This window comes from Lynx canadensis, chromosome F1 (assembly GCF_007474595.2).
Source record: "Lynx canadensis isolate LIC74 chromosome F1, mLynCan4.pri.v2, whole genome shotgun sequence".
In the NCBI taxonomy this organism is placed as follows: Eukaryota; Metazoa; Chordata; class Mammalia; order Carnivora; family Felidae; genus Lynx; species Lynx canadensis.
In genome coordinates, this window is record NC_044319.2 from 6,448,525 (window position 1) to 6,469,293 (window position 20,769).

A 20,769-nucleotide genomic window follows, 5' to 3' on the forward strand; every position below is an offset into this window, starting at 1 on the left:
TGCCCCTGTGGTAGGAATATTTTTTTAAGCAACAGCTCTGTTGACATAATTCACATATAATTCTCCCATTCAAGTGTGCAACTGAACATGTCTTAGCACATTCACAGAGTTGTGCAACCGTCACATCAGTTGATTTTAGAACACTGTATTGCCCCCCAAAGAAACCCCATACTCATTGGCAGGAGTCCCCATTTGCCCCCAACCTCCTCAGCCCCAAGCAACCACTAATCTTTCTGTCTCTAAAGATTAGCTTATTCTGGACATTTCCCATAAATGGAGTCATACAGTAAGTTGTTTTGTGACAGGCTTGTTTCACTTAGCATACTTCCTTCAAGGTTTGACCATGTTATAGAATGCATCAATACTCCTGTCATTTTTACTGCCAGTATATAGAAATAGATATAATCACATTACTAGTTGATGAACACTGAAGTTGTTGCCATTTGGGGCTATTATGAATAATGCTGCAGTGAACATTCAGGAACACAGTTTTGTGGAGACGTGTGTCCTTTCTCTCAGGTATACACGTAGTAGTAGAAATACGGTAACTCCATGTTGAACCTTTGGAGAAACTGCCAGACTTTTCCCCAAAGCAGATGCACCACTTTACAATCTTAGTAGCAATGCACGAGGCTCTGGTTTCTCCACATCTTCGCCAACACTTGTTATTATCTGTCTTTTTGGTTACAGTCGTTCTAGTAGGTGGAAAGTAGTTCTTATCTTGATTTGGATTTGCATTTCTCTCACAGCTAATGATGATGAGCGACTGTGCACAAACTTCTTCTGCCATTTGCCTGTCTTCTTTGGAGAAATATCTCCTAAGGTTCTTCACCCATTTTTAAATTGGGTTGTCTTTTTATTAAAATTGTACGCATGCTTTATAAGTCCTAGTTACAAGTCTCCTACCAGCTAGGTGATTTGTAAACATGTTCTCTCTTTGTGGGGATTGCCTTTCCACCTTCTGGATGACGACCTTTGAAGCACAAACATTTCCAATTTGGATGATGCTTGATTTATTCTTTTTCTTTTGTTGCCTGTGCCTTTGGTGTCATAACGAAGAAACCACTGTCTAGTCCAAGGTCACAGAGATTTAGGCCTATGTTTCCTTCCAAAAGTTTTAGAAGTTTAGCTCTTACATATACGTCTTCACTTTGAGTTAATTTTGGAATATGGCGCAAGGTAGCGGCCCAAGTTCATTCTTTGACATGTGGATATCCAGGTTGCCCAGCACCATTTGTTGAAAAACTACTCTTTCCCCCATTGAATTTTCTTATCATCCATGTGGAGAATTGGCTGTTGAGTAGAATCTTTTCAAACTCTCTCCCACCACAGGATGTCACCCCTTGCACTGAGCCCCCACCTTGTCACATTTCACCTCCTCACCAGACCAGAAGAGTTGTATGAGCAATACACATAGTTTATTTAAATATATCCTACTGCAACCCCAGTGACTATTTGTGAGTGACATATAATAGTTTATCAGTAATATTAAACAAAGTAGTGCATAAAAGTGAGATAATCATTCTGTGCTCCCCTGCAGTCTAAACCTCTACAACATGAAGGGGACAGCTTAAGTCATTAAACACTTTCTGGCTCTCAGTGCCCATGAAGCCATTGCTCCTTATGACCTGAGGCCCTCCAACTCTGGTTTTTCATATGTGGCCAATGAAACGAGGGAGGTAATGAAAAAAATCACCTCCATCAATTTTATTGCTATGTGATTAAAAAGCATCTTCTGAAAAATGCCACGCTATATGGAATTACTCTCAACAACCAGTAATGATTTAGGGGAGAGGAAGTGGGGAGAAGGTGGTTATAATAGCAATTCTAGTTTTAAAAAATCTATTATTATGGATCCCTCCTGAAACTGCTGATGGAACATAATGGATGGATCTGTGGTCATGTTTGCCTTTCCTGAGTTAGAGTCTAATGGAAAGCCCAGTTATTCTTAGTGTAAATGTCTATAGGATGCTTTCTAAAACCTTTTTCATTTTCTCCTCCTTTTTCCTCCCTTTCCCTCTACTCTTCTTTTCTCTCTTTTTTAATTATTTTTTAAATGTCGATTTATTTTTTATAGAGAGACAGAGTATGAGTGGGGGAAGGGCAGAGAGAGAGGGAGACACAGAATCCAAAACAGGGTCCAGGCTCTAAGCTGTCAACACAGAGCCCTACGTGGGGCTCGAACTCGGGAACGGTGAGATATGACCTAGGCTGAAGTCAGATGCTTAACCAGCTGAGCCCCCAGGCGCCCCTCTCTTATTGTTTTTATAACTGAGACAACTCTCAGAGGGTCCTCTCTTCTCTTTCAGCCTTCCTCATGAGGAATGGGACATTGTTCTTTGTATCACATCTCTCTACTTACAACCGAAGTTCTGATGATCATTCCATCTCTGCTCTGCCTCTCTCCATGGTGATAAGTCATGCACCTGATAGCATCAGCCTGGCTTTGGAAATCATGAATCAAGCTGTGGTTGAGAAGGCCTACTCTCTCTTCCAGCTGATGAGGTAAGTCTAAGGTATCCTAAATTCAGCATTTAGAGATTTAAGACTGGTTGTCATCATCAGCTAGTCATACTTCTTGTATGACATGTTAGCAAGATACATACAAAGATCAATATCCACTCATAGATTTTAAAATATAGACAGGGGCGCCTGGGTGGCTCAGTCGGTTGGGCGTCCGACTTCAGCTCAGGTCACGATCTCGCGGTCCGTGAGTTTGAGCCCCGCATCGGGCTCTGGGCTGATGGCTCAGAGCCTGGAGCCTGCTTCCGATTCTGTGTCTCCCTCTCTCTCTGCCCCTCCCCCATTCATGTTCTGTCTCTCTCTGTCTCAAAAATAAATAAACGTTAAAAAAAATTTTTTTTAAATTAAATATAGACATAAATAGATATTTGATCCTATCTTAACTCCACCTTTCGATTAAAACATATCTGGTTCTTGCTATGCAAACCCTTGTATGGCTTCAATCACTATACAGAGAGTGGACCTTCAGTAACTTAGGAAAGGAACACTGACCCGGTCCTATAATTCTATGATAAATTTCAGTGGAGAGGCAACTTGAACATGATACCCTAAAGTTTCTAATTCAAATTGGGATATGACAATTATCTCTCACTATGAGTGAATTCAGGTTTCTATGTAAAATTCTGAGCAAGTGAAAGAAGGATCCAAAAGAAAAGGCGGTACTCGCAATGAAGAGACAAACTTTCAAGTGGAACAGTTCTTTTCAGTCCATCTTTTTAAGGTGTTCCCAGAAGCATTTACTTCTCTTTTTCCCCTAGCTGCCACTCTAAGAAAACAGGAGCACTCTCCTGCACTTCAGTGGGAACTTTCAACCACAGCTTGATTCATGATTTCCAAAGCCAGGCTGATGCTATCAGGTGCATGACTTATCACCATGGAGAGAGGCAGAGCAGAGATGGAATGATCATCAGAACTTCGGTTGTAAGTAGAGAGATGTGATACAAAGAACAATGTCCCATTCCTCATGAGGAAGGCTGTAGGCAGGCAAGAAATAAGGACACTGCTGCTCTCTTGTCTTTTCCCTAAAAACTAAATGTGACTACATAACTGATCCACCTAACTACAGATGTTAACACCAAAAAAGGGTTAAATTACTTTGACAATCTGTTAACAAGAATAATGGGAGAATCTAGACATGTTGCAACTTACTAACAGTCAGTTACATCTAGAATCTGCAGACTTGTATCTATAACCTCCGCCTGGGGCGGTCTCTTACACCGGACTCCAATGAGGGCCCAGGAAACATTCCAGGGATACATGAAATCTCTAAGAGAATTTAAAAAAGTATTTTTTTGTTGTTTTCATTCAGATGATTAACAAAAAAATCAAAATACAGAAATTGAACATGATCATATAATAGGTCACCTAGGTCCAGAACTGCCACACATTTCATTCCTGGACTTTTTGTTAGAGCACCAAGTGGAAGTGTTAAGGGAAAGCATTAGCTATTAGGATCATAATTCTCCAACAGGAATACACCCTTGTCATCCTGGGGATCGAGAGTTCACACGGGAACTCCAGCTGAGGATATTTCATTCCACGGGTTTCAGGAAAGCTGGCTACTCCTCTAAAATACTTCCTTGGACAGTGTGCTGTTGCCTGAAACGTATCCAATAGAACTTCATTCTTAATTCAGAGTAGGGCTTTAATCCTTATTGCAAATTAAAGTCTGTCTTGTAATTAAATTCAACTGTTTAAAAGGCTAGACATTTTATTGTCCTATTATTAATCATAATGAAAAAATATGATCTAAAATTGGTGACAGTAAAACTTCATTTTTATCAGATCAGCTGAATAACTGGAATATTTGAAATGACACTTGAAACTCCATGCGATTTATATTGATTTTATTAATACTTAGTTCATAATTAAGAGAGGCAGAGAAATATCTCCTGTGTTTCTGGAAACGGAGGAATTTTGAGTTAGAGAAAACCTTAGCTATCACTTCTCCAAGCTTCTCACTTCACTGGGAAGGAAGGTGAGGCTCTAAGAGGTTTGCTCAGGAAGTTAGCCGAAAAGCCAAATCAAGAAGTCAAGTCTTTGGACTCACAGTCCGAAGGTCGAGTAGGACCCCGTCATTTGAAGATATCTTCCATCATTTGAAGATACCTTCTACAAATCATTAAGGAAACTGTGAATTCTTTATTTCTAAAAAAACTAATCCTACTTGATTCTAACATTATTTATAAAATGACATTTTATTGTATCCTATCTGAAATTTGAAAATCTTGAAATTATTTTATTACGTAGAAAGCACTACAAAGGAAATGAAAAACCAATGCAAATATTCCCCAAATATAACATGACTTCTACGCCTGACTGCAGGGCGTGCAGTATGTTACATAATAGGGAACTGCACTGGGATTCTGAACCTTACAGAAAGAAGCCTATTTTCTATGGCACTGGAGATGTTGGGGTCAGTTACGCAAGCATGCTATGGAATCAAAAGACACATATGTTCCTTGAATGCATCTTCCTTTTCCACAGCCCACCCCACCGTTCCCATTCCTTTGCTCAAGCTGTCACACTGGATCTTCCAACCAAAATGCCTTCCTCTCTCATCTCTAATGGGCAACGTCCTACCCATCCTTTAAGGATGCCATCTCTCCCTCTTCTAAATCCCCATCCCCCTGTGTAGTTTGCTGATTATAGTTACTAGGACCTCTCTGACATATAGTTATTTGCATACCTGCCTTACATCTTCCCTTCTCTAAGAACCAAAAAACAGAAGTGCGCTCCAGCCCGGCACAGTGCATGCCATATATGGTTGCTGAATTAAAGCAACAAGTGAAGTTTAGGGCAAAAAATTCTAAATTTGTAACAAACAGTGTTTGTTCTATTCCAAATCCAACTTTTTTTTTTTTTTTTGTATTTATTTTTGAGAGAGAGAGACAGAGAGTATGAGCGGGGGAAGGGGAAAGAGAGAGAGAGAGGGAGAGAGGGAGAGAAACAGAATCTGAAACAGGCTCCATGCTCTGAGCTGTCAGCACAGAGCCCGATGCGGCGCTTGAACTCACCGACCGGAAGATCATGACCTGAGCTGAAGTTGGACAGTTAACAGACTGAGCCACCCAGGCGCCCCCAAACCTGACTTATTATTCTTTCCTTTAAAAGTACAGGTACATGGCCATATTGAAGTGATCACTATGAAGAAGAGGAAGTAACACATAAAAATGCTGGAGATATAGTTAAGTGAAATAAGCAAAAACCAGAATTCTACCAAGTAGCATGTTTGCTCTTTGCAAATACCATATATGCATATGGACAAAAGTAAAAGGTAAAACAGAAAAATGAAAACAATTTGCTCTATTGGGTGATGGAATTATTGGCTTCTGTGAATGTGCTTATGTTTATATAATATTGTTTTAAAAGTTGTACATCTGTAGTAATGAGTAATATTTACACTGGGTATCAGTACTAATATTTCTGGACTATAAAAAAAGAAAAAGCACACGTAGCTGCCCTATGTCTAACGCTTCCCAGCTTGCTGGCCAGTGTGGCCACACAAAACGCTGCTGGCCATCTGGTAGCTACCCCTATTGCGGACTTGGTACCCAAGACGATGGTCTCCAAGAGCGGCAGGTTGGTCTGTGGGTCCAACCTTTAAAGTCAAAAGAAGCATGCGGAAAGTTTTTTAAGGACCAAAATACGTATATCCAGTGAATCTGAAAATACAGCAAAAATTCCTTGAGTTCACTTACAGTTTTATATTCCTATCCAAAGACATTTATTTCTAAATGTTTACCCCACAAGGCATATGCTTTCTAAACTGGCTTGTTTTCTATCCTCTTTGTACCCTTATCTCTGAACAGCCCTAAGTTGCTATCTTCAGATATATTGTTTCTGCTTACACATTTGATTTTTAAAAAATACATCATTATGGTGAATAGCATTACCATGTCTCTTGGAGAATCAAAGGACTCTTTTTTGAGCGTATAAATTTCCACTGGGTTTTCATGAATGGGGTAAACAAGTACTGCCCAAAATATTAACAGAGTTATCAAATGATGAATGCCCCAATAATCTCCAACTTGGTATTATTCACTGGATTGATTTGGAAACTGTTCTGTGCAAAAAAAACAAACAAAAAACAAAAACAAAAAAAAAACTTACTTTTTAACTGCTAATTTTGTAATTTTACCGACACAATTACGGTTTAAAATGAAGAAATTAACTTTGCATGGTGTTTTAGAAAAAACAGAAGTTCAATAATCTTTTATTAAATGAATTTTATTTTTATTTACATGATCCCATTTGTCCCATTCAAGCAGCGCGCGGCGCAAGAACAAAAGAGGCTGATTTATTAGACATACGCCGGGCTGAAGAATTTTCTCACAATTCTTGGTTAGGCTGTGATAAGAACACAAATTTATCTGAACAATGCTTTAGGGCGTACTTAGGGAAGATGCTAGAAAAAAAAGCTTTATTGCATCACACACATGGAACCAGATTCTGCCTCGCATGGGCTGTAGCCAGCATGAAGTTCACACTACATTAATTTGCACTTGTCGATATGCTGCTTTGCAAGGTTTTTGTAGGCATGTTCAAATGTGTACCCCATCTCCTCAACTAGAATATAAACTCCCTCAGGGCAGGACCTGGGTCTTCCAGCTAGCACCCCCTCGGTGCCTCCTGCACCGGCCTGGGTAGGCCAAGCCCTCGCACGCGGCTGCTGCCTGAGTGAGGAGCAGGGAGAGGGATGCGCTGAGCCTCCAGCGCTGGAAGAGGGTGTGAAGAACACTGGAGAGCAGCTCTGTCATCACCAGGACCGAGTGATTACATGTGCTAACGGCATGCCCAAGTGGCCCCTCTCCCAGTCAGCTTTCAGAGGCAGAAGTGAGACTGCAGGTGGTAGTTGGAAAGTCTCTCAAGTCTAGCTCTCCAGAAGCTATCCATTATCTCAGTATACTCCCCCAAAGCCTTCCGACGAGATCACATGGCATTACAGACACAAAGCAGAGAACAGAGCTGAGGAGGATTTCGCTTTAATCTGTAGGTGCTAAATTACAAGCAGGAAAGACAAATACCACTACTAGCCACTTGAACAGATCGGAGTGAAATATTCTGAGGATGCTCCCACAATCCAGTAGAAGACAGTGGACCTCGGAGGTCCATTTGCTGGGTTTTCAGAATATTGTTCTTATTGTTTGAAACCGGCAGTTTCAGGGAAGAAAGTTCCATTGCCCGTTGCTGCAATCTACTGCAATCATCTTACTGTCAGAAAGTTCTTATTTCAGGCTATTGTGATTTCCAGTTGCTGTGATTAAATAGCCTTCTCCTTATTCTTTCCATATTGAGGATCAAGGCGTTTAAACAGGTGTTAAGCTTCCTCCCTGAAAGAATCTGTCTAGTCCGTGAAGGTAGCGAAGATTTAGACTTCTCGAAATAAAAAGGTGTAATTCTTCAACTTTTCTTCATTGTCTTTATTTCTCTGCCCTTCAGTAGGACCTCCTTTTAGGACTTTGAAGGCTTCTTCTCATCTTTACACAAAGCCATACAGAACAGATGCACGTCTTGCAACAATTTAAATAAGTCAACTGTACTTCAGAAATAATTCCTCCACTGAAACTGTCCACCTATGACGTCAGTCCTAAAGTGCTGAATCATACTGCTGTAGATAGGAGTTCAAATTCTTGTTTGGCCCAATTTTTCTAGCCAAAATTTTCTGATCTATTTCTTTTTTATATGTGTCCTACCCTAAAATATTTGTTTTCATTACCCCACTCAAGTAATTTTGAACTTCAATGCCTCCTGCTCAGTTGTAGCTACAACTCCAAAGTTATAACTTATGCAATACTGGTGGGAAAAAAAAAAAAAAAGTCTTATCTGAAAAAAACTGTACCAACCTAAAAGAAATTGTGCTGCAGAGCAACTTTTATATTTATACTCTTCACCTAAGCCATTATTACACCATGTGCCACCACTAAGATGATGACGCCATAAGCAGTCACACACTCATTTGGCAAGGCCATGAGATGACGAAGAGGCCACGGAAGAGGCCACGTGCTGCACTGAGATATACTCTAAAACCATTAAGTTATCATCGAAGATTGAGGAGTCTTTGAACCCAAGCTCCACTGTTTAGAAAGGCATGAGAACCCGAAGACATACAGTTCTATTTCTATACCCAGGGCCGGGGCTGGCCGACTTGGTCCATAAGGGCTCAGAGAGTAAATGTTTCAGTCTCCGTGGGCTCGAGTGTCTCCGCCACAACTCAACTCTGTGTAGCAGGAAAGCAGCCGTCGATAATAGAGAACGAATGGATGTGGCCGTGTTCTAACACAACTATTTGTCAAAACAGACAGTCGGTCGATTCAGCCCATGAGCCGTCGGTTACGGGTACGGGGCCCATGGGCGTGTTACACACTCCACGTCTGCGTGTGTCAGTGGGAGTGCACGTACGTGCAGCAGCACACCACACCTCTGCCTGCCTCTTCCCACTGCCTTGGCACCATCACGGGCGTGTGATGGGTGCAGGCAGATGGGGCCCCGTGTTGAGAAGCCTGCCGTTTAGCGCTCTGTGGTCGACCTCTCGAACTTCTTCATGACTATATATTGGCACTTGTGTTTTGTCAGGAAAGTCTGAGGAGGCAGTGGCGCTGCTGCTCGGGTCCGCGGTCTTGTCCCTTCACTGCCTCACAGCAGCCCCGAGACGGTCCTCAGACACCTGTTCCCCTGCAGTTCCCTCGTCTGGCCCGAGCTGTGTTGTGATCCTGCCCTGTGTCTCGGGTGGAATCAGGTCATGGGGGTGGCGTGGGGGTGGGGTCGTGTACTGCTGTCATGCTCTGCCTCTGACAGGAGCCCAGATGTGAACCTGGAGAAGATGGGGTTGAGGGTGTGTGCCCCTGACATCACAGGGCAGCACACAGAGGTGGCTACATCCCTGCCTCCGACAACACCCAGTGGCCTCAATATACAGCCTCTGCTTACCCTGATCCAGCTACCAGGTAGGTCTCCCCACTGCTCACCCCACCCCCCACCCCGGGGAGCCCTGTGCTGGAGGTCATCCGAAGTTAAACAGCAAACAGAAAACACCATAACTGGGTGAGAGAGAGAGAGAGAGAGAGAGAGAGAGAGAAAGGGACAAGGGGAAAGAGAAAGGCTATAAAAGAAAGGAAAATTTTTATTTTAATACCTTTAAAACATCACTTTTCCCCTACATTTGAAATTACTGCATTTTCTGTTTATACTATGCCCTGATCAAACCTTTTAGCTCTGAAGAATCACCTTCGGAGATTCATCTACCAGAATGGAAGGTGACAAAGAAACTTTCACTACTTCATCGGCCATAACCTTTGTAATGGGCTTCCAGTCACACTCCCGAATCTTAAATGTAAGACTGAATTAATTACAAAATTTGTCTTTCAGACTCTACAGGGCTCACTTCAGGATATGACTATTGGGGTTGCGACATGGTAGCCATTTTCCTTCAGACAGTTGGCTCTAGGATTAATTCATATTTCTTTAGAATGATGCTGACGCACCTTATAAATTCAGAGCACAATCAAAATATATGTGTGAAATTTAATGAGACAACAACAGATAAAGAAAGTTGAAATTTTGCTGAGATATCCCTTTATCTCCTGTTAAAGAAGATCAAACCATAACATTCTGACACACAAAAATGCTCCTGTCTGTCTGGTTCTAAAAAAAACAGCCATAAAACAGACATTGTTAAGATGGTCAGAGGAGTGTGAATATGGGCTTGGCATTATCAGATATTAAAGAATTATTGTTGGTATTGTCATGTGTGATGACGACCTGGTGGTTATGAAAAAAAATATCCTTCATAGATGCACACTGAGGGGTTCATGAGTGAAATAACATCATGTCTCAGATCTGCCTCAAATACTTCAGCAAAAGGAGCAATGGGGGAAGAAGACAGAATTCGGGAGAGAAGAGGAAGAAACAGACGACAAAGGCGACAAAAAAGACGAAGGAGGAAGAGAGGAAAAAAACCCACGAGATCGATGGAATAGAATTGGCAAAATGGTGAGCCTAGGTGATGGAGATGTGGGAGTTCATACTAACATTCTCTTTGTATGTTTTTAAATTCCAGTAATGGAGTGTGTGCGTGTGTGTGTGTGTATGTGTACCTGTTGCTTGCAAAAAATTTGTAATAAAAATCAGGGTACAGATTTTTCATTCTCCTCCAAACCAAATGTCTTTTTTTTTTTTTTTTTTTTAGTTCAAGAAGCGTCCTCTCGGGCTGGCAGGGCCGCTCTATGCTGATGTGATACAAAGGAGTTGATGGGAAGGATAATCCGCCCATGGGTTCCTGACACAATATAAAGAAGAAAAGGAGAAAGTGGGAGGAAGAGATCGCTATTGTTAGTCCCCTAACCCTTCCTTCTAATTATGCCAGAGTCAAGGCTCGGGTCACAAAGAAAATGATTTTGGTGCTCAACCATTTGCCCTATTTTGTAGACATCAAAAAAGCTCTTGTTCTTACCACATTCCAATCTCACAGTTTCCCACCTACTTTAAAAATGTATCAAGAGTCCAGATTAACAAAAATATGAATAAAATGACTATATTACAAGGAACACTTTGTTTGTGAAGCTAGAGATGGCCTTCTTGTCATGCTCAATTGCGTGATGTGTAACACTCTAAAAGTAAAATACACTTTATATTATTATAAGTATTTCAGATAAATGCTCGACATGCCCAGCTTTTAAAAGTTGAATGTAAATTTCTCTCTTGAGTGCAGATGGTGGGCAAGCAAAGGAGCTCTTTGGTCTTGCTTACAGAAGGTCAGGTCATGGCTGAAAGACCAAAGAACAATTGCTGCTTTGCTCGTCCAGATCATCCTCGGAATGAGACACCACTCCTTTCTTTTCAGAAACTGTCTGTTTGATACAAAATAGTTACAAAGAGTACCTATAAGATTTCCTCACATTCTGTCCAAGAGAAAATGGTAACGAGCACATCACATCACAAGCATCTTGTAACCGGTCCAAGGTTTTATTCCTAACCCTCTGACCTCCTGAGAAGGCACATCTTTATCTAAAAACACTGGAAATCATTATGAAAACTGCTAATGTTTCACTATGTAGCAGGAAATGGTTTACAAATGGAAACGGCTCCTTTTAAAATCCTGCAACCTTAGCCTCCACATCATTGCTGGTTAATTGCCAAGAGCTATAAGCTCTGAAAGACAAATACTACAAACACTTCGACACGTTATTCATTTACAAGTGATATGCTAATCTTATTATTCCTATAGTGTTTTTTTCTCTCTGGAACATTATCCTGTAATTTTAAATAACTCAGACACTCTTCCTATTTGTTTTCCCAGTTAGTCCAAGATGTTATATTGGGCAGATGCTATAAATACTATTACAAAAGTATATAATGCTAGTGAGCAAACCAAGATGATACCCTTAAAAAAAAAAAGTCATAATACATCAGGAAAGGAAAGGAAAGGAAAGGAAAGGAAAGGAAAGGAAAAAAGGAAAGGAAAGGAAAGGAAAGGAAAGGAAAGTTCCGTTTGGTGTGGTAGTCTTAGTCCTTCAGTCGAGGACAGAGAGGATTTTCAATTCTACTATCAGGCACGCCCCCAACTGGATGCCATGAAATAGTTTCATTATCCGTACATGTTAGTAATGAAAATTCTGAAAATTAAAGTCTGAATATAGCGGCACAAAAGCAGAATCTGATTTTGGTTGTTCAGATGTTAACTTAATGCCAGAGATTTCAGCTATGCCTTGAAAAACTTTTTGTACTAAATTTCATTATCACTTTCATTTTTAATACTTTTCCCAACTGTCTCTGTGTCATCTGCATAGAAAGCTGACGGGGTTGAAAGGGAAAATATGCTGGAAAGTATAATAAAATGCCTTGAACTAGAAATATGTTTTGAAAAAATTTACCAAGAGCTACCTACTTTTAAATTGTGGTGTTTTTTTAAAAAAATATTGACACTGAGAACTCATTTTAATGGAATAGATTTATCAATCTGCTTTTGCTGAATATAAAGAATGAGAGCCTCCAATGTTCTGTACTGTAACATAAAAATAGAAAATCCAAAGTGAGTCTATTAGAATTGCCTCTCTAAAAACTTTATCCATGTCGACAATTAAAATTGGAGTATCTACACGATCTCAACAAAGATATAACATAAAACATCTGTTCAGCTGAGATTGAAGTAAGCAGCATTTTCCCCTAACATTTCTAATTTCCCTGTATTTAGGCAAACGTATTCATGGTTATCTTAGTTAAAACTGGTTTCACTCTGCCAACAATCAATTTGATTGACATATTTACATATCAACTCATCTCATCTTACAAATTTTAAACTTTTTCACTTAAAATTGGATTCAAGTTGGCATCTTTCAAGAACTTTATGTACGTATATTTTAGGTTCAAACTGTGCATTAGAACATTTTTTTTTTTTTACTTTTGTAAGTAATAGATACACATATCCAAATGTATTATTTATGACCTGTCAGATTGGGATTTTATATGCATGCGGCTGTATTCTCACCATTTCATGTGAAAGGTGATAATTTTAGGCAACTAGAAATGAAATTCTTTTAATAGTATAAACTGGATTGTTCCATTAGTTAGAAGCAATATAATAGAAATAAATAACTTACGTCTTTAATTAGGTCTTTAATTGCTGCAGTTACCCTTGTCATCTCTTACCTGATCTTTCATTTCAAGATCCCTTTTAGTTTTTGCTCTGTACTCTCTGTGCTCCTTCTCTGCCTCATCCTTCTCCATTTTGGTTTTATTCAACTGATAGCGCATTTCCCCACACACCTGTTAGATTGTAAAAACTACATCAATAGCTGCTGGAATCTACCAGGCAATGCCTGCAATTAGATCTTTTGGTGCCCCCTAGAGGTCATATAAATAAAATACAATAGAACTCTTCTAAGAATGGCATTTTCTGTATAGACTATTCAATGTATTCTGTTAAGATGAGAAGGCAGTATCAGGTACCACTGAGTTTAACAACTTCAGATTACAGATAAAGAAATGTATTGAGAAATTTAAGTAATGTGCCCAAGATTTTTTGTGGGAAAAATCGTTTCAATTGCATGCTATTATCCAAAATGCATTATCACCTCAATCTTAACTAGGTGAAATCATTAACTAAAATATTAAGCTATATCAATACTCATTCAAATTATTACAGTTAAACAGACATTCTATAAAAGAAAGGTTTCCCTTAAAGATTTGATCAGTTAGGCTTTTATTCAAGAAATTTATAAAGGAATTTTTCTCTCTGCTAATAGGCTATATGATCGGTATTTACATGTACAGTGGTCCCTAGTATTCACTACAGTCTCTTAGATAACATCAATCTTATGCACAGTGCTATGCACTTAAATTAAGAAACACTGTCTCGTAAGAGTCATAGACTGGAACCATGCACACTCTGCATTTATAACTGTAGCACTCAACATAAAAGGAAAATATACATTTAAGTGAAATGATTTTAACATATCATTAAATAATGAACACACACAGCATCCTAAAAGTGTTGTGTATCATCCCTTACACAATTTTTTTGTATAATTTTTTTTTTTATACAAGGGCTCTACACACAGGTAAATATATTTGGTAAATGCAATTCAGCAGATAAATCTAAAGAAATTATGAGCCTTTGAGATAACTGAGAACCTGTAAGAGATTAACACACACGTCTGTTAATTCAGTCTCTGATTTACAAATACAAGTTTTTAAAAATTATGTATCATCCAATGGTTATAGGTGCTTGAAACCTTTCAATTTTGGTATTTATCCGAAAATACAATCAGAACTTTAGAAATTAGTTTTATCATTACTGAGGTATTAGAATCTTATAAAACCTCCATCTATCTCCTATGCTCAAACAAACAAACAAAAAAACACTTTTAAAAATAAACCAATCTGACAGAGGAAAAAGTAAGTTTCTCCCCAGTGGCCCTCAAAATACTAGGAAAAGAATACAATTACTGAAAATTCTACTTGAAGTTCAAATTCAAATGCCTTGAATGTGTCAGAGCTGACCCCTCCCATTTCAAAAACACTAGTAATTTATAAAAAGTTATTAATTTTAAAGCTAAATAAAGTTTAAAATGAAGAATGACAGAAAAAAATTAGAGGGGCCCTAATTCCCTTTCCTTCTTGGTTCTTCACTATTCCAACCTATTCGATGTATATACATGAATGAAATGAAAAAAACCAAATTGACGCCAGGAAATAATAATTACACAGCCATGGTGTTTCAAACCTAATACCAACATATAATTATTGTGTAATAATAAATGCCTAGGCATTAAGTTTTATTTAAAATTATTTTATCCCTTAATTTTATTTTTAAAGTTCCCTTGCCTTACTGCTTCCACGTTAGCATCTGCTAAGTTTATCCATGACACTTGAATTTCATCTAAAATAAACTAACGAATTAAACTGAAGTAGAATGATTTCATCTCAGGGTTGGAGCCACCTCAAGGCACCCTTCTGATGCTGGAGTGTTTTTTTGGACAGTTCTAAAGATAGAAGAGGCATCTCGACTGTACATGTTTCAACAGAAAGTTCTCTCCCTACAATGGACTGAACACTCACCACAGCTTTCTCCCTAAATCTGGATTAACCACTGTCACCCCTCTATCCCAACTCCCTTACATTTACCCTTAGCCTCCACACAAACACGCTGATGATATTGGCAAATATGACAGCTTTAAACCTCTATATTGGCTAACTTGAGTTTTAGAAAGCAAATGGAGAATTAAAGAAATTCAAGGGAAAAAAAAGAAAAAAATGGGCTTTGTTTCTTCTATATATTAAAGGCAATTGCAATTACCAAATTATAAAGCAACATTGGCATTACAAATGTGTCAACATTTAGGAAAATATGTTGATAGCTAAAATGCGATATGAAAAGGGTATACATTGCAAACAAAATTATCCGTGTACATTCTGGTAAAAAATATATCCATTTAATTTATTACATCATGCGTGCTCACACGTAGTTTCTTAGTTTTAAGGCAACTGCTTACTGATATCTACATGGACTTCTCGTGTTTCATAAATATGTACCTTACAGTGGCCAGTTGAGACTATTAAACATTTTAGTTCTTGGTTCACAAGTTTGTGATGCCCGAAGTGCAGACACTGTGATGTTTTGAAGTATAAATTTAAGGACCAATAAAATAAGACACTTAGTGTGAGAACCTTGATATTGAAGACCAGGTATGAAAAGGAATGGGAGGTAGAAAATTTTTTATTTTAAGCACACTCTTGGTGTTGTATATATATATATATATATATATATATATATATATATATATGTCTTTTACTGTTTTTGTGGGGACCAAACCAATGCTATCTCTGGCAAACATTTTTCCTAACTGTCTAATTTAGAGATGCTGGGATTATCACACATTCAATGACTAAAGTAGTGACACTTGCTTAATGACAAGTCTGTCTCAGCCACTTTGAGTTCTTCATGGACATTATTTGTGTCTAATTCATCTTTGTATTTTCAGCACTCATCAAAGGGCCTGCCAGTAATAAGTAAATGTTTGCTTAATGACCATTAGGTGGACCTTTACTGTCTGAAATAACAAAACCTTTCTATTCCGTGCTTCTTTCTGAGTTTTGTGCATTAGAAAAAATTATAAACTAGAATCTCACTTTGTACCTTTGTGACATCCATTTCCTTGGAAGCAAGCTGGTTTTGAATTTCCTCTAGTTGATTAATAGCTGAAATCTTCTCTCTTGTAACCTTTTCAACCTGGACCTCCAGTTGGGCAATATTTTGAGACAGGGACAATATCTATAGGAGGAAATAAAAGTCCTAAATGATAATGGCATTTGACAAAATAAATATTGAGAACACTGATGACCCAGCCATAAGAAAGAATGAGATCTTGCCACACGCAACAACGTGAGTGGACCTAGAGACAGTAAGTCAGAGAAAGACAAATACCGTATGATCTCACTCACTTGTAGAACTTAAGAAACAAAAGAAAGGGGAAAAAGAGACAAAAAAACCCACAGACTCCTTAATACAGAGAACAAACAGGTGGTTACCAGAGAGGAGGTAGATGGGGGGGGAGGGGTGATGGGTGAAACAGGTGAAGGGGATTAAGAGTGCACTTATCTTGATGAGCACAGAGCAATGTATAGAACTGTTGAATCATTGTATGGTGCACCTCAGACTAATAAGACACTATGTAAAAAAAAAAAAAAATCTTGAATTAATAGTCTTCACGTGGCCACTGGGTTCACTCTTAGATCATTTCTCTGTGGCTCGGGTATGTCCATTTTTCCACCTCCTCCACTCACCCGTCCCCCATGACTCAAATATGTACTTCCTTCCCATTTATTCCTGGGTCTCTACCCTCATTTGGGGAAATATATAACAAGATGATAAAATCAAAGTTTGGGTTGAAACTTTAAGGTGAAAAGTTGTGGAAGAGGCTGATACAAATAAATTTCAGGGGCGATGTCAAGCAATCAGAGAAGTCTTGAACTCTTCTCTCACATGGAAGGATAAAAGGACTGGTCGGGAGAGCTGGAGAGGCAGATCTCTTTAGAGAGAGCAACTGAGATTCAATGGATCCTACTCTCCTTCCCCCCAACACCAACAGAGGAGGCTCTATGCACTTCACTTTGCTACACAAAACCACCAGCGCTCCTGTTATTTCCCCTCTCAGCCATTATCCCCTCTCCTCCAGGAAGTTTCTTTGACCCCCTTGTTCCCCGCACAGAATAGGAGCCCTTGATGCACTCAGGGTTGCTATTCAGCTATTGTGTCCTGGGGGGGCCATGTCTGCTGTTTGCAGCTGACATCCACTCTCACGGATTTGCTGCTCATGCAATACTGTGGTTTCATATCTCGACTCTCACTCCGGTGTATGGCTCCCACAACAGCTTCTATATATCTCCATCACACCGCAAGGTCTGCACGCTTCCAACGATGTACTTATCTCACTGTGTTTAGTTGTCTGTTTCCACGTTAGACTGCAAGTTGCTCAAGGGCGTATTCCTCACCAAATGTTTGAGGAATGGATCACTGGAATAAACAGCTCTTCTGAGGAGCACTCCACTCTACGGATCTCAGGCTCTTAGTTTTTCTTCTCAGGGTGAGAAATGCTTTCTAGGTCTTAGATTTAACCCATTTTACAGTTTTTTTGTTTGCAGTTACATTTTACTCTGCTCCAGTAAGTCAAAATTTCCTAGACTCTTAATTTCTTATTTGTATTAGCAGCTTTGACATGAAGAAGAAACGCTACCTTCCTCGAGAGTGAAACACGCAGAGATATATATGTTTTTAATCTGGTAAACAAGAACTCATAACAAAATTGAAATAACATTTTAAATCTACCGTTGCACACTGATATGGGTGTGAATTCAGTTTTCACAACTGAAATCAGTAACTCGGATTTTGTGACACAGATCAAGATTGCCTTTGAATTACATAACGAACTAAAGTTGACACATATGAAATAATGAGCCCTGGTAGCTATTTTCTAATTAAATGGTAGATACATTCATTAACTTTTCTGCGATTTTGGGGTGAATTGTGTATTTCACTTATGGTTTGTTTACATGTCCTTCTTACGGTCAAAAGATTGGCTAAAAGTCCAATTTGCACATAAAGCTACTTTTACTAATACCCAGCTACAAATGATTCTAATTCACATTATAATCTGAACTTGAAATTGAAATTCAAAAGAAGTTAAATGCAGCAAATAACAAGATTAATTTATATCCTTAATTTGAAAATTCAGGTTCATGAGTATCCATATTATGAATGTAATTCTAGCTTCTCTGGAACCATACCACAGCAGCAAACTTTAATTACCAGCTACTAAAAATCATATTTGTGTGAAGATGTATCTTATGGTAAACATACTAACATTGGTGGTTTTTGCAGTAAATATGCAGACATTAACCTGCTAACTGTAAATTCTGAGTCAGTTTCTATAATAAGCGTGTAACAAATCACATTCCTTCCATCTGATTCCCTCCCTCTGCCACCCATCACTTCTTCCCTGTGCCCACTACCTGTCTGCTCCCTCCTGTCACCCACTTCCTGAGGCCTCTGCTCCTGTTGTCACACCTCCTTTTTCCCCACGCCCACCATCTGGAAGTCAACATTACACCGCAGGAGCGTCTCCATCCACATCTGTTGCGGAGACACAAGTAACACGGACAGCTGCAACACTGCTGGATGTCCGGGGCGTTGACATCAGGCAAGTCCTTTAAACTTTGACAGGGGCAAGCAAGAGACAAGGACACCCAGGCTGGGACAGCTTGATGGAAATCTCTATACAAAGGTGGTCCCTAGTGCACTGAACACAGTAGAAAGTGGTACTCACTATACAAGGGGTGCAAGAGTTAAGAATTCTAGTGATGGACTATTATCAAGGGAACCAACTGAAAAAAATGGGTAGACCATAGGGGGCACTCAATAAATATGATCAATGGCCCACTGAACTAACAAACCTAGGGGCTCAGTGCAGCCAAGGACCGTAACAGAAGACAGCAAACAAACTCACAGCAAGTCCTGCTCATGGGGGAATGATTCGAAATCTGTCTAGGTAGAAGACATCTGCTCTCCAAGAGCTTCCCACACACACGAAATTTAACGAGAATGAGTAAGAAGAAAGCAAAGAAAAAAAGAACAAAAAGAGAGAAGCAAAGCCTAAAAGTCTTGCAAGCGTTCCTTACTGCTAGGAAATGGGGGGCAGCGAGGGGGGGCTCTTTAGCACAAACTACAGAGCTCTCCCAGCGTTTGGATGAACTGTTCTGTCTCCCTCTCAGATACACTTCCTGTGCTAGGCAGTGGGATACACGTTCTCTCTTTTAATCCCCTTGGAGAAGGAATTATATGGGATTAATTTTTCAGTTGAAAAAAAACCAGGAGATTCTGAAAATCCAGAAATTTGCCTACGTGCATTCAAGCTAATGAATAAAAAGGAGAGCCAGGCTTTATATTCAAATCTGCCTGCTTTGCTAATACGCAGGTGCAAGAATTCCATCCTCTCAGCCTACTCCTCTTTCTGTGCAGTAAGAATGATACTAGCCTCAAGCTGAAAGCCATTAAATGTCCGCTCTAAGCGAGGTATATTAGGTACTTCCGAAACACTCTTATTTAAGCCCATCAGTTCCTTGAGTAGATCAACTCCATTATTTACTCCTCTGAAATCTGGCGAGGTTAAAAGAATTGTTCAAGGTCACACAAAGGTCAAACTGGATTCAACTCTGAATCCTTTGACTCCAAAGCCACTTTCTGCCATTTCCTGGTGACAGCACTTGCCAGAATGTAAGAAGCACTTCCAGCTCTTCATTCAGACACTTTACTTAGGGCAGGACCTCGAGATGAAATGCCAGCCAAGGCTCACTGAGGGCAAGACACATGAACTGGGGTCTCAGCCATACATTGTACTTTTGTTGCCACTTTTGCTCCTGGAATAATTATTAGTGTTAAGAAAGAGGCTGTGTTATACAAGAGCACCTGGAATGCTGCCTGGCACTCTCGGCCTTCCTTTGTCCTTCCTTATCAGGAATTCTCACCACCATATTTTTTTCAAGTGGAACCGCTCAGCAGGGCTAAAGGTTTCCACTGAACAGCCCCCAAATTAAGAGTCTCCCAGGCGTGAATAATAGCTGGTCTTTGCTATTGGTCCTGTTCTTTGTCACACGCACAACACTCACTTCACAAAGTCCCCTCCCTCCACGCCTTATCCTTGTTGGTTCCAGCCAGCATCCCTTCCCTCATGCTCTGTATTTCCGAATCCTACTTACAGGTCCATAGGCCACCTTCCTCCCCAGATCTTCCATGAGCTCAGGCAGACACAGACCGTTCTGATCCTCTGATCCCCAGCACAGAGCACAACCTCCTAGTCACATGATTCCAATGGCACAGGGCCTCTCTTCTTCCCCTGTGTTACACTCATTCATTCAACAAATTCACATGGAGCACATTTTATGTGAGTGGGATGTGCCAAGCAATGACAATGTTAAGCGACCACACATTCAGGGGACTCGTGGTAAATTGGGGGAGACAAACAATTCAACAAGAATTTGCAATTAACTGAGTCACAGGAGACTATAGGAGAGACTCCGAATTCATCTCTGAAAGAAGGTGGTCTCAAGAAGAACTCGGAAGGATCAGTTACGAAGGACACAGAGCAGAAGATTCCTCTAAGCAAGGGGCAAAGCACATGGAAACTCCTGAAAGAAAAATAGTAGAGCAGGATGGTGGTGATACAAGGAAAAAGGTGAAGGGAGATGAGACTG

General features: G+C 39.8%; 1 protein-coding gene across 1 annotated transcript in view; it reads right to left on the reverse strand.

The window, feature by feature from the left end:
- SDCCAG8 (SHH signaling and ciliogenesis regulator SDCCAG8) overlaps nucleotides 1-20,769 on the reverse strand; it is a 247,243-nt gene that overhangs the window by 148,440 nt on the left and 78,034 nt on the right. The window contains 2 exon segments of the mRNA XM_030302262.1: nucleotides 13,171-13,287; nucleotides 16,160-16,294. Of these exon segments, the coding sequence (XP_030158122.1) occupies nucleotides 13,171-13,287; nucleotides 16,160-16,294 (252 nt within the window).